Source organism: Trichoderma camerunense (genome assembly GCF_050948025.1).
Source record: "Trichoderma camerunense strain CBS 138272 chromosome Unknown V8C40scaffold_5, whole genome shotgun sequence".
Classification (NCBI taxonomy): Eukaryota; Fungi; Ascomycota; class Sordariomycetes; order Hypocreales; family Hypocreaceae; genus Trichoderma; species Trichoderma camerunense.
This window is the reverse complement of record NW_028145365.1, coordinates 1,206,060-1,219,769: the sequence shown is the minus strand read 5'-3', so window position 1 is coordinate 1,219,769 and position 13,710 is coordinate 1,206,060. Positions and strand designations below refer to the sequence as shown.

Below are 13,710 nucleotides of genomic sequence, written 5' to 3'. Positions count from 1 at the left end.
TGTTGGCTTTTTTTTCGACAATGCAAAGAAAGAGTCTGACATTGGCGCTCCCATGTACAAACAAAAAAGGCCTGTCTCGCTGAAAAAAAAAGATATCCCCAAGGCGGAGGCGAGGCCAGGGTATGCCATGAGCTAATCGGAAGCGGAAATTAAGGTGAATGGGGCCTCGGAGGGTAAGGTATGAGGAAAGCTTGAAACAAAACGCAGGGTCCACAGATATGTTCTGCAAATTGCTCCACGGATCATGACAGAGACGTTGTGGTCTAGCTCTGTCAGAGTAAGGCTTTATGCAATGCTCTATCGCGCGTGGGGAAGGTCGCGGTGCTTGAGTCTGTTTGTTCGCCAGCCCTCGTACCACTGCTCTCTGCTAGCCTCGCGCAGCTCAGCACGCCATTCGGTAAAGACAGCTTCCTTCAAGCGCACAAAGTCGCAATGCTCCTCGTTGTAGGGGTCGGCAAATCCCCATGGGAATTGCCGGCCAATGACACTGGGCTCGTAAAGATCGGGGCTGATGATGGAAAGGGGAAGAAATGGCGCTTCTTCCTCTTTGGCATCCTCAGATTTGTGTCTGCGGATGGAGTTTGTAGAGAGCCTCTTGGAATGGCCCGGTGACGCGGTCGGCTTTTCAGCTGCTTCATCTTCCTCTGATTCCTCAGCTTCCTCTTCGATAACACTGCTGCTATCTTCATCCAGGCCCAGGGCCTCTAGAGGATCCAAGTTTGCCGTCTTGATGCTGTCCCAGACTGCCTTTCTGAGGACACTCATGTGCTTTGTGGTGATGGTGTCTGCTTTGGAAATGACGGGAATGACGGTTGTCTTGTGCTGAAGAGTCCGGAGGACTTGGAGGTCGATATCTTCGTCGAGAGCACCGAGTGTTCGGGCATGGCCATAGCTCCCATTAGGAATGCCATTGCGCGAAGCAGCAATTTTCGCCGTCGTAATGTTACGATCAAGGCGAGAAGGATCCATGACGTAGAAAGCCGCGTGGATATGGGTATCCTTGGCGCCCGGGGAGCGCACAACCTTCATTTCCTCGGCAAAAGTCTCTTCGAATTTGCTCTCCAAGAAAGACGACATTTCTCTCAACTGAAGGTCAACGACGTTCTTCTCCAAACCCTCAGAATCCCAAAGGGTCAGCCCAATTCGCTCGCCATCAATTTCAGTCTCCAGGTAGTGTGGGATGAAGTTGCCAACGGGTGGAGTAGGTATTTGGAAAACGTCTTCGTCCTGCCTCTTGGCCTGCTTCTTCGGTGGGAGTGCCAAGGCAGTCTTGAGGAACTCGAGAAAGGAGGTTTTGCCGGCGTTTTGGCTTCCTAGAATGAGAATGCTAATGACATGGTTAGTTTACTTGTAGTCTGAGGTTTAATCAAGTGAAAGGGAGACCGGAAGAGAGCAGCAGCTGGGTTGCGGCTTACTTGAATGGTGTCGGGTCCTTTCGTCTGCGGATCCTCCTTGGATTGTTAATCGTGCTCATAGCACTGCTGCTGGCATAGCTGTAGCGACCACGGTTCGTCATGCTCTCCGATCTAGCATAGGGATCAAAGGCATTGCTGGGAATGGGAGGGATTGGGATGTTGGCAGGAACGGCACGAGCAGGCTCTGCAGAGGAGCGACTGGACGATTCGCGGCCAGAACGGCTGCTTGGCATGACGGAACTCGACTGCAATTCCGGTGCAAAAGATTTCGAAAGCTGTTCGGCGCCGCTGAAGAATTCTGGAAGCTTGGGGGGAGCTCGAGGAGTGGGTTGATGCTGGCGATCGGGCTCGGCTTGGGCCTTTCTATTGCCCTTGCCCAAATCGCCACTTTTTGTTCGCTTGAGAAGCATTCCGAAACTAGAAGAACGACGAGGCGAACTCATTGTTTAGCCAGCGATAGATTGCTGGATAAGGGTCGTTAAAAAGATGGGAGAGCCGTTGCTTAGCCGATCCGTTATTGCAATGAACAGAGATCGGTATTGTGTCGCAGCGATGATGACGACGGAAGCGGAAGTTTGGTCGGATACGATCAACTTCTGAAACGCCGGATTGGATGAGGTAAGATTTAGGAGATTCCTGCTCAACTCCAGGGTCAGAAAAAAAGAAAATCCGCAAGTGACTTTGATAATTTGTTTGCGGCCTTGGTTTCTGCTGCGCCAGAGACGCACTAAGAAAGTCGCAGAGGCGCAAGTCAAAGCAAACACGAGGCGCTAGAGCGTGGCTGTCACAAAAGAGAAAATCCCATACCCAAATACAAGATGCCGATGCAGGTCTAATGCATCAGCTACGTAGGCAGAGAGGCGGGGAGGCGGGGCTTCTGCAGCGGAGACGATTCCAATTCGATAGCAATTCGTCACTAGAAGGTAAAAGGAGGCGATTAGCATCCATTCAGAAACGCAATGTCAGGGTTCTGGTCGGCAGCCGACGCGTTAGGCGGGTGTCAAAAGAGTCGACAGCTGCAGAATCATGCGACCGGGAGCTTGCGGGTAATAATTGAGACAGCCCACGAGTGCCTCTTGCGACTGTCTTCAGGCCCAAGCTTGAGCAACCCAAGACCTCGTCGCCCAAAAAGTAGCGCTATGCTTCCATCTCTGATTCTGCATCTGACATTGTCGCATTGCTGTAGAGATTGTATTGACACAAGGCTGAGTGAGCTTGTTGCAACTTTGCAGCCAGCCAATGCCGTCACCAGCGCAACGCCACTCCACGATCGCCCTGCAGAAGCAAAAATGAAAGCAAGACATGAGCCTAGTCGCTGAGCTCTGCTTCAACCTCGTAGCAGCAGTGTTTTTGGCAATTGGCGATGCTTTCGCACAGAATGGCGGTGATAGAAGCCAATGGAAGAGACAGCCAAGGATAAGAGACCAAGAAAGAACCACTCTCATTACTCACAATTGCGTTATTGAATGATCCGGTGTTTGAAGGAGCTTTTTGTTTTTATTGTTTTTAAGGTGATTTTGTAATTGTGTCTTTTTTTTTCTTGGTCCAGCCGAGACGCGGGGAAGATGGTCAAGTTGATCGTGGCAAATCGCAGGTGGTTCGCGGGCTCCTGCCTTGACTCGGATTGAGAAAGGAAAATGGAAAGAGAGGCAACAGGGCCGGGGGTTTTGCTGGAGCTTCGACACCGCTTTGACTCAGCTCGTGAACTTGCCCAAAGCTTTTGCGGTACAGTATCACCAGGGCCAGGGTCGCGGCTTACAGCCTCCTCGGACGGATGTCACAGCGGTAACGAGCGAGAAAAAAAATAACAAGGACTGTCGGCAGCGTCAAGCGCCGAAGAAGCCAGGGGAGAAGGAAGAGGTCGTGGCGATGGCAGAGAGGAAAGGAAAGCGAGCGAGCGAGGATTCGACACTCTGGGAGAAAAAGCGTTGACAGAGGAGAGAGAGGGAGCGCGCATCGGCCTCAACAGCTTGCGCGTTTGTGCTCGTCCGTCTCTGGCCTTGCACCAGCTCTTGGGCTTCAGGGGAGCCACCCAAGTGCTTGTTGGAGCGCCAATCGAGGTCCTACATTCGTGATGCTAGGTGACCCCCGGCCCCATTCGCCTCTCCACAAGCCCATCTAACCAGCCCTAGCCAGGCCATCATGTCATGGCGATTGGAAGTCTCCTGCTGGCCAAAGCTGCCACCCCTGGCGAGCATGAAACACGGCATCTAAAGCTCCCTAGCAGATTTCTTGATTCAACACGATGCCTCGAGATCTTAGCCACGGCACACGGACAAGAGACTTCTGAAAGGGCTGCCATCTACAGTGGCATCTTAGTTTCGTTGGCTGCAGATTTGGCCGCACGCCCATTGTGCGCACAGGCTGGTTTGCTCACGGGCATGGGGGGATTTTGCAAGGTGCTCGTACGGAGCATGAAGCATTAACTAAGTATTACCGAACACGAAATGCTGCTACCTACCTACCACTACTCGTACTTGTACAGGTAGTACCGAGTGCTAATAAGTGCTAATAGCACATCCATTTCTCCAGGCTTGGGCTTGGCCCCAGAATGTATTCTATGCCTTGCTTGCCCGCATACGCATCAGACGGGGGTCATTGGCTTGCGACACACTTGCATCCTCCGCACCTCACATGCGCCCCTCAAATGAGATGTCCTTGAAACCAGCAAGGAGCAGGCTAATTAACGATGCAAGTATACCCTCCCAAAACATGATGGGATGAGGCAAAATTGGAATATTCTCGATGGCGGTGATTGCTCGGCGGCGATTTCAATACCATGTCGGATCTGTCTTGGGGCCTGAACCCATCCAAAAAGCCGGTCCTGTTTGTACGAGCTGTTGATTGAGAGAAGCTGGAACAACAAGCCAAGTCTCATCGCGGAGCTTTGCCCAATTCTTGGCACCGTCCCCTTGCGATCCCTGCAAGCGTTTAAATTGCAGGTCCGCTGCGATTCGCTATTCAACCTCGTCACGCTACTGGAGCGCCAATCATGCACCGCTATTGGTTCCATTGGCGTCTTCTCGCGTGGGAAACATGAAACCAGCTTCAACAAGGCGCCACAAAGCCCGCCAGCTAGCCACAGGGCGAGGCTGGCGCTAGATCCAATAGAACGATGGAGACAAGAAGGTAATTCTACAAAGACGGAGCAAGTGATGTCTTGAATTACTCGTGCTCAACGACTCTTTACGAGTGTTGTACTAACTTGTAGACGAGCAAAGCCATGATGGTAAGGCAACAGTATCTACAGATACCACTAATCCGGCCACGTTTGTGCAATACACCACGCAGTACGACGAGTACGGAGTAACACACAGCATCAAACGAATATCGCCAGGGGCATCACCATCACACGCGAACATGACAAGCAAGAGGAGCTGCCGGCTGCCGTCTCAATGAGTGGTATATCGTCTATAATCGTACATGTATAAATACATACACCAGGCTGACTGGGGATTCCGAATGCCAAACGCTCTTTTGCCCTTCTTTTTTCCCCTTTCTATAAGAATCAATGCGGTCCAACGCCTCTACCTAAATATCGTGGAGCACAGAACGTGGAAATGAAACAATAGACCATCAATATTTTACGGCCGCCCTCTTCAGCCCTCGAATACCTCGTGCTGCAGCTCGATGCCGTACTCGTGCGCCATATTCTTCATACGACGCTCCATTTCATCCTCCATTCCGCCGCCCAGACCAAGGAACTGTCGCAGCTTAAAGAAGTAAAAGGCAACGTCTGTCAGTGTCATGACAGACTTGAATATGATGTGGCGCCATGCATTGTTCAGGCGCTGCATCCAGGGGAGATTTGGGTCCTCGTAGAGGCTGCGGCTTGCCCATTCGCCCATCATCTTGATGCGGTTGACGGGCGAGCCCAAGTACTGGTTGTTGCCCTGCACGATGCGCATGTTCCGGCCGATAAAGATGAGCTCCTTGGGCCATTTGTCCTCATCAGCAAGAATGTCGCGGATACCTTGCTTCATCTTCTGCTGCATGTAGTAGTGTCGCTCCGCTGGACTGAGACCTTCCATCGCCTTGATGTCATTCTGCATGGTGGACTCGCCGCCCTCGTACGGCTTCATCAATGTTGCACTTGCAAACATGTCTGCTGCCTTGATACCCCACTGTTCTGTGACATCGACAACGGTCTGGTTATCAAACGTCATGAGAGCTTTCCAGAATCTACCGTACTGATGGCGGAACTTGGGCGACATGTACACATAGAGGCCGTGATCGATCAAAACCAGCTCCGAGCGACCGTTGGGGAGACGTCGGATGAAGATGTTTCCCGGGTGAGGATCGCAGTGCACGACGCCCCATTTGAAGATTTGAGCAGAAAAGAGGTCTACCATGGTGGTCATGACTTCTTTGGTAGTCAGGCCGAGGCCTCCTCTTCCACGAACACCCTTCCACTCCTGGCGCTCTGGCTTGATCTTCTCCTGGTAGGGCTTTGTACGAAGCTCATGGCGGACAACATCCATGTCCAGCGGCGGCAAGGCAGTGCCCGCTCCTGGGCTGCCTTTTCCGTACCCGCCCAGCCATCTCGACGTCATGGCTTTCTTGTCCCACAGTCTGATGCCCTCTATCCATTCCGTCGTCAAGACTCGCTTCGTGGTGAGGTCGGAATATACTGTGGGGATATAGACACGCCCTTTCAGGCGGCTCTCCGAATTAACTAGCTCGCGCATGGTTTCTGAGTTTTTCGCTTCGCACAAGAAGTCGGTCTCTAGCTCTAGGCGCTCGGAGATGAAAGGTACCAAAGTGTAGAGGGGTAGGTCGAACCATCTTGAAAAGATCCAGGTAACAGTCCTAGCGAAATACACAGTTAACAACAGAATCTTGTGATTAGGTAGAGACTACCCGGAGACGAGAAACAACTCACTTGAAAGTCCATAGATCCCATGATATCTGAAGAGCGATTTCAGGCTTCTGGATCTTAATTGCAACCTCCCTCCCATCGGGGAGCCTCGCCCAGTGAACTTGGGCGACACTTGCGCTTGCGCGAGCTTTCCTCTCCATGACTCCATAGCCCTCTTTTCCGGTGAAGCTGACCCCAAACACTTCCTCAACACTCTTGCCAAAGTCTTGTCGAATAACAGCTTCGACGGCCTTCCAATCGTCCTGTGGCGCATCGTCAAACATTCTACCAAACATCTTTTGGAATTCGGGTGGCAGCACGGCGCTCTGCATAGCGATGGCCTGGCCAATCTTGAGGTAAAGCCCGCCGTTTTGCCGCAGCAGGTGGAAGAGTCGTTCCGCATTGCGCATATGGAGATCAGGCACAGTTCCTCCGACCCACGGCTCCGGTCGGAAATTGATCTTATAGTCGAGGGCAGCGACCAGCGCGGTGCCAAACGTTCGAAGCGATCGCCCAATACTGGAGGCGTAGACATTTCGGTCTACGACATAGATGGTACCGCCGACCGCGGCTGTGATGAGAAGTCGGCGTCCCCATTTCCGGCTCCCTTTATACTGCTTGGCCGCCCGCGGAGCCCCCAGAGACGCTGGAGATGGCGGCCGGAGAGGTTGGAATGGCCCCGAGTTCTGGATGCGCCGAACGAAGACGTCATGCCGAGAGGGCACGCGACTTCGCAGCAGAGCTTGTCTGGAGAGGCCCAGGCCGCTGCGACAAAGCGTGCCGAGCATTGTCGAGGATGGATGGCTCTACCGCGGCGTCATTCGGAGAAGAGAAGAAGAAAGGGCTCGGATGAGGTTGGATGATGGAAGCTGTCGGCGAGTGTTTGGTGGGATGGCGGGCAGCTTGAATAATTTCCCCGGCATATTGTGGCTCCCGGATCTCCGATCGGTGCCGACTAAGAGGTTGCTCCGAGGTTGGGCCAGTCGAGGATTACATATCAGGACGGACGATATATATTCTGAGATGGGGTGGAAAGGATTGATTAGATATGTTTGGGTAACATTTGTTTCTTCTTAGTTGTCTTTAATTCGAACATGCATTGATTCATGTCTGGTTAGAAGCTACATAAGCATTGAGGTGATACTTGAAAAAGTGTCTTGGTAACTGTAAAGTCTAGGTGGAAATCGTTCTCAAGGAGCACGATGCAATATTCATATTACAATAAAGATCTATGTATCACATCAAGCGAAGCAATGGCTCAGTAAGAGGGGAAAATGATATATATATATTTTTTTTCAACGTAACAATTTACTCAGACAAAACCAACAATTCCATTTTCTGACCTCGTCAAGATGCTTGGTAATCTAGGGTATGCTGGTCATTACCTGTGTGGTGATGACGACATTTCGCACAGACGAGATAAAGCGATAAGATAGGCTCCCCTACTTCGTGTTCAAGTATACGAGTACGAGTCAAAATCATGCGGGGAAGAGTACGTACTGTACCAGAATATTTGGGCACAAAGCAAACAGCACATTCTTGCGTCATCTACTTGTTTACTTCGATGCCGCAACTACGGAAAATCGACTTCGAACCCGATCTTATGCGCCTACAGGATCCTTTGAGAGTGAATAGTGAGCATGTACTGAATCACCATCAATTGCTACGGAGTATTATCTGGGCTATTTGGCTTCGCCCTTTTCCCACTAGCATCAAGCGAGCGACACGGAGCAAGACCCATCCGCTACCCGCACAACAGGGGGCCCGTTTCGAGGCGCAACGCGATTTGGAGCAGTGGCGAAACTCAGAGTGCTTGACCTCTGAAGGAGAATCCTCTGGTCTGCTGGTCGGGATACGCTGATGGAATGCCCATGCTGACGTCGTGACTGTGTGAGATGGCCAGTATCCTTGTTTCCCATGTCGCGGCGAAGCGCTTGATCTGCCGTGATGGTACAGTATTGAACGTCGCATAATTTCTCGACCAAACTTGGATTTTTTTTTTTCTTGCAGTGACAATCCCCTGCTGCCCAATTTTAGCAATCAACCAAGTACTGGAGCCGACCTGCTCGAAACGGCCAAGCTGTCTCTGTCTTATCAGAAGCCTACCTCGGCCTTGAACCACACAAATCTAGTTTGATGGTCACTCTCCCCCTACAAGTGTGAGTGCACGATAGGCAAGTGCTCTGCTAACGGACTCGTACTCCGCAAGTGTAAAAGCATCACGCAAAACTCTCTGCTGCTAGCTGGGGCTTTTTGGCGGATGACATTCTGCGCAACATTTTCGATAGCGCGGCCCCAAAAGTCCATGGATCATGTTGTTCGATTGTCTTAGTAGAGGCTCAGGCACGGGGAAAATCTGCGTGGCGCTTCATGGGACCTGCAGCACAATTGCGGGTCGAGCGAAACACTGGAAGGAAAATCACTGGAGCCGTGGCCCAGTTCTTTTTGGAAGCCGAGCACAAGAGATGTTAGCGGACAGCACCACTAAATTACGGGGGGACAAGGCCAGGAACGCGTAACAGCAAAACAATGAGGTGGTCAATGCGACGGGACTTGGAGATTGCCATTGGATCATGGATCCATGGATTGCACGATCAAATTCTAATCCTCCACCGTAACTGTACTCTGTGCTCCGTGAGATAAGAACTCGAATTGCACAGACGGTTGATGTGGGATTTTTATAATTAGATTTTCAGTGCAAGAGCTCGTTTTTCCAACGCCACGGCTTGTTGCATCTCGTATTGCATTGTCCAGCGCTGCATTAAGATTTGCGCCTCCAACTCAATTTCACTCCCTTGGAGGTTGCATCAAATTCATCTCCAACAGGCACAGGCACAATCAGGCACATGTACCCCCCGCTGCTAAATTGCGTGCAGCGTTACAAGACTCTTTCGTGCGCCAGAGGTCAGCGCTATGCTCAACCGGGGCCTAGCAGCCGCGAACGGCCTGTGGATTCACTCTTGTCTGGGCTTGGGCTCCCTGTGGGCTTGTGGGGGGCTCTTCGGTTGGCTGTGATGCGCTAAATGCACTACGAGACCGGCACCTTAGCGCTGCAGCCATCAACGTTTAGCCTGTGGGCGCTCTGTGTCTCTCATTGAACGCTCGTTGTTGATGCTCTGGCCTGCAACCGGGGACAGTCCATCTCTCTCCACCCCCCTCCGGCATCACCAATTTTGATCTCTTTCCCCTTCCCAACGCTCCTTGTTTGCTTGTTGTTGCAAGACTCGCAAATCGCAATTCTCAACCCAGACGGCGGGTCCACCTGGTGCAAACACCGAATCTGAGCGCCGCACAGGTCGAAACCTCGATCTTTTCTCTCTTCGTCCAGTCCAGTCCAGCTTCTTGGTTCTGGTTGAGCAATTCGACGGCCATTCTCTTGCTTCTCTTCCTTTTTGCCGTCGCCGAATCGCCTATTACTACCAGTACTGCCTTGGTATTACTATCGGTCGAGCTTTGTTCTGGATCATGTGGAGGACAACAACAATAACCCAGTGACGCTTCTTTGGGGGACCCATTCGTTCATTCAGCCAATTCGCGCACAAGACGCAACAACGACGACATTAAACCCTCTTTGTCTCTCGCTATCTCTCTCTCGATTCACGTCACTCTTTCGCCTTTCTTCTTCTTTTTCTCCGGTCTTCGAGTAAATCCTACAGACTTTCGCGCTGTCGAGTCTTGCTTCTCTCCCTCGCCTCGCGTCGCCTAGTCGACGGTTGCTGTTGCTGGGCCATTTCTGTCCACCGCCAGCATGCTGCGACCGGCGACGCCCTTGACAGTCCTGCTTGGCCTCGCCTTTGCTTTGCTGCTCCTCTCGGTCCTGTCAGCTCCCATCATCTCGGCCATTCCCCTCGGTAGCTTTGAAGATGTTCAGTTTGGCGTTTTTGGTTTCTGCCGGTCTTCGGGCTGCAGCAGTGTTGGCATCGGTTATGACATTGGTGAGAACATTCGCGATTGCTTGCCTCTCCCCTACTTGCCCCTGCTCCCCCCCCCCCCCCCCCCCCACACACACACACACACACAGTCGTGAACAGTTGGCTGTACTGGCTACATGTATCAAAACAATGACATAGCAGCTAATAAAACATGTGCGAATAGGCAGCGTGATTCCCAACCAAAAGAATTCGGCCTTTGATCTGCCTAGTGGTGTTCGCCATACGCTCTCCTCCATCTTGATCCTTCACCCTGTTGCCGCATTTCTTACGCTGGTCATGCTTTTCATGGCCATTGCTGCTCACTTCCGCGCTGCCTCTCATTCGTCGAGGTATCTGCTCTTCTTCTTCATTTTTAATTTCATCACCCTTCTCGTCTGCATTGCCGCTTTCGTCATCGATGTCTTACTCTTCATTCCTCACATGGCGTGGGGCACCTACATTGTCCTCGCTGGTACCATCTTGGTCTTCCTGAGTGCTCTGGTCTCTTGCGCTATGCGACGTACTCTGGTAAGCAGAAAAGACCGAAAGAGAAGGATTGCGGAGAATGCAGAGATGAGTGGTGAAAACTACTACAACCGGGAGAACCAAGTGCCAAAAACCGACTTCACCATGACCACCCAGCCCACGGTGCCAACCGTTAGCGGTGGAAGCGGCACCCAAGACACTTTGCCTGCATTCGCCACATACGAAACTCCGAGAGACGACCAGCAGAGCGAGGAACGCATTCCTCTGACGCAGCGAACCACGTCTGAGAGGTCATCCAATGGAAGGCAGCCCGCGGCCGTCGATATGGCCGCCGTTGCAGGCAGCGAAGTCAGCGGTGGCTATGGCGCAGGCGGATTACAGCGATCGGCAACGCAGGATTCGTACACTAATTATGGCAACATGCCTCCCAACGCCTACGGAGCGGCTGGCCAGCCGTATGATGGCCGCCGGGGCCCCACCAGACGAGAAACGGAGCCCGTGAACGGCTACGGCGGTGGTCGTGGGGGCTACGGAGCTCCTATGCGAGGACGAGGAGGCTATGGCCCTGCCGGTCGAGGTGGATACGGCCCGCGTGGTGGACGAGGAGGATACGGACCGCCATCTCGTGCTGGCTATGGTGGTGGCCCTTACTACAACGGAGGCGGAGCACGCAGTCCGCCACCAATGAATTATTCTTCTGACGATGTGGGTGGCCAGTACAGCAACAGACGGCAGCCTCCACCGCGGCAAGGATTTGCTGATGGTCGGGGGACACCTTATGACGGTGCGCAGCAGCCACCACAATCAGACGCTGCCGTAAACTATGGTGCACCGAGTGGTACTGCTAGCAACAGCGGAAGCAACAGCGGCAGCAACAGATATGTGCCGTATCGCCCAGATCTCGACTTGCCTAGGGCAGAATCACCTCCACCGCTACCAGAAGCCACCGAGTCTGCTGTTTCATCAGTTGGGCAGGCCATAGAGATGGACGCGACGCCGGCTGCCGGGGCAAGCAACAATGCTGGCCAGTATGGCAACATCACGGATAGCGATCCAGATGTTGTCGGAATGGTTCATCTCCAGCAGGACCAGCCGCCTTCATCTGCGCGGAGAGAGACGTTTGCCAGTGACGGGAGCAAGTATTCCCAAGATGAGTATGCATCACCCTTGACTAAATCTCCTACGCCAGGACTTTACTAACCATGTTCAATAATATAGGCAATACGTCCCATCTCGTGCCCAGTGGAACCAAGAGGGGGGAAGGAATTCGCCCCTTGTAGCGCCTCTAGCAAACGCGCAGCGCAACCCTACGCCTGACCACTCTAGAAGCCCTGCACCGTCGGCGACTGGTATTAAGGACAAGGGAACCTATTATGAAGATGTCGACCCTCGCTTTGACCAGACACCTCGTACACCGCCCCGACGCCAAACACCGCCGCCGCTACATATCCAAGAAGTCGGCTACGACGACATGCGAGGTGGTCCTGATGGGACTCGCAGCCCTGCTGAGTCGGAGCACTCCAACTTTACATCCATCTCGCAGCGTGGTATCAACCCTCAGTGGAGCCCACAGCCACCAATGCCTCAGCGCCGACCAGTACAGCAGCGCCATGACATGATTCTGGACAACCCTGACTTTAGACTTCCCGGGGGTCGATCGACCGCAGCGGGAAAGCGAAGAATACCGGGCATGATTCCTGAGAGCGCGTACCCGAATCCGAATCGCCCAATGTAGTGTGATACAAGCTGTCAACCACTTTCTCTCTCTCGACAACAGCGCCGCTTTCGAGCGCTTCAATTTTATTCATGCAAATTAGATGGACCCGGCGATGGGCTCGCCGCTGCTGCATTCCTTCCTCTTTCCTTCTCTTCTTCAACGTTTGTCCTTTTTCTTCTCACATAGTTACACTCAGCCTTTTGAGTGATTTTACTCTCTGATTACAACTTCAAATATTTAGTATGATCCTCTCTCATTTCTCCTGATGATGGCATTTTGGCCTGATCTACCTCTACACGAGCATACCTCGTGGCGCTTGCGCCTTGGAGGGCTATACACCGCTATCGATGCGCCACTCTTGAAAGTGTTTCATTTATATGTACATTGCGATGCTCTAATCGAACCGGAGAGAGGAGTGAGTCACTATTCTTTTTTCACAATGATGCAACGGATGACCCACCTTATGGGATGCGGACGGTCTCGGCCCTGAGACCAGAAGATTGGCTTTTGTTGGAGGATTTGGCTATCTTTGCCATAGGCTTCGTTTCATTTTCTTTTTCTTTCTTTTCATGTTTGATAATTCGGGAAGGCGTGTCTTGATCATACCCAGGGAGGATTTACCAGGAATGAATTAAAAAAGCATCAAGACCTGCGAGGCTTGTTTTTCTCTGTTGGCATTGGACATGTTATGTAGGCCGTGCGGCTATAGGATACGATAGTGAGCAGATGAAGAATAATATTGACGTATACATGATTTGTCACTTGGGCTGAGCGCCTATCTTGTATACCTAGTACCCATTATATCATGCTACTGATCAAGTTCCAAACCTTGCGTAGCCATCGTGTGTATCTTGGTGGGGACAGGCAAAGTTCAGTGCTGGAGAAAATGACATTGAGGAGTACAATTAGGAAGTCATCCAGAGAATGGCTTGTGAAGAACGCTATGGTAGCTCTGTAGTACTTGGCTAGGTAGCTGAGTCCTTCTGGCCTGGAGGTTAAACGCGGCCCATTCACTGACGATGCTTTCTGGAGCGCAGAAGAAGCAGGGCTTTTGACCTAGCTACGTGTGCTCGGATTTTGAGTTTGGCTTACAATCTGAACTTATCGTCACTTTTGGCGGCTGTCCCTTTGTTTGACCCGCCGGCTTCACTTTGGCTTCACTTCACTGGATGTTGCCCCTCTCCCCCCATTATCCTTCTTATTTGGGAGGGGCATCTTCATCAAATTCCCTCCGCTGGATTTCTTTTTCTTCGTCTTCGTCTTCTTCGATAATCTTCTTTCTTCTTGGAAAGCTGAAGACGCATCTCTATATTTCTCCATCAA

At 52.0% G+C, this 13,710-nt stretch overlaps 5 protein-coding genes across 5 annotated transcripts; 2 read left to right on the top strand and 3 right to left on the bottom strand.

Moving 5' to 3' along the window:
• Window positions 1–30: 30 nt before the first annotated feature.
• V8C40DRAFT_176758 (uncharacterized protein) lies at window positions 31–2,116 on the bottom strand. Its single transcript, XM_083211677.1, has 2 exons — window positions 1,416–2,116; window positions 31–1,327 (listed from the first exon to the last, which is right to left on the bottom strand). Exons 1-2 carry the CDS (start codon window positions 1,856–1,858, stop codon window positions 298–300), a joined length of 1,473 nt encoding a protein of 490 aa, XP_083075637.1. The 5' UTR covers window positions 1,859–2,116; the 3' UTR covers window positions 31–297.
• Window positions 2,117–2,475: 359 nt separating this feature from the next.
• Window positions 2,476–3,262, bottom strand: V8C40DRAFT_239292 (uncharacterized protein). The gene has a single exon (XM_083214611.1). The coding sequence runs from the start codon at window positions 2,858–2,860 to the stop codon at window positions 2,504–2,506; it is 357 nt and encodes a 118-aa protein (XP_083075636.1). The 5' UTR covers window positions 2,861–3,262; the 3' UTR covers window positions 2,476–2,503.
• Window positions 3,263–4,678: 1,416 nt separating this feature from the next.
• Window positions 4,679–7,554, bottom strand: V8C40DRAFT_239283 (ABC1 family-domain-containing protein). Its single transcript, XM_083214610.1, has 2 exons — window positions 6,298–7,554; window positions 4,679–6,224 (listed from the first exon to the last, which is right to left on the bottom strand). Exons 1-2 carry the CDS (start codon window positions 7,059–7,061, stop codon window positions 5,015–5,017), a joined length of 1,974 nt encoding a protein of 657 aa, XP_083075635.1. The 5' UTR covers window positions 7,062–7,554; the 3' UTR covers window positions 4,679–5,014.
• Window positions 7,555–7,873: 319 nt separating this feature from the next.
• Window positions 7,874–8,169, top strand: V8C40DRAFT_239282 (uncharacterized protein; the record flags this gene model as incomplete). The annotated part of the gene is made up of 1 exon (XM_083214609.1): window positions 7,874–8,169. The coding sequence occupies one exon, from the start codon at window positions 7,877–7,879 to the stop codon at window positions 8,132–8,134; it is 258 nt and encodes an 85-aa protein (XP_083075634.1). The 3' UTR covers window positions 8,135–8,169.
• Window positions 8,170–10,021: 1,852 nt separating this feature from the next.
• Window positions 10,022–12,405, top strand: V8C40DRAFT_263875 (SUR7/PalI family-domain-containing protein; the record flags this gene model as incomplete). Its single annotated transcript, XM_083219503.1, has 3 exons — window positions 10,022–10,208; window positions 10,369–11,824; window positions 11,889–12,405. The coding sequence occupies 3 exons, from the start codon at window positions 10,022–10,024 to the stop codon at window positions 12,403–12,405; spliced, it is 2,160 nt and encodes a 719-aa protein (XP_083075633.1).
• Between the last annotated feature and the right edge of the window lie 1,305 nt (window positions 12,406–13,710).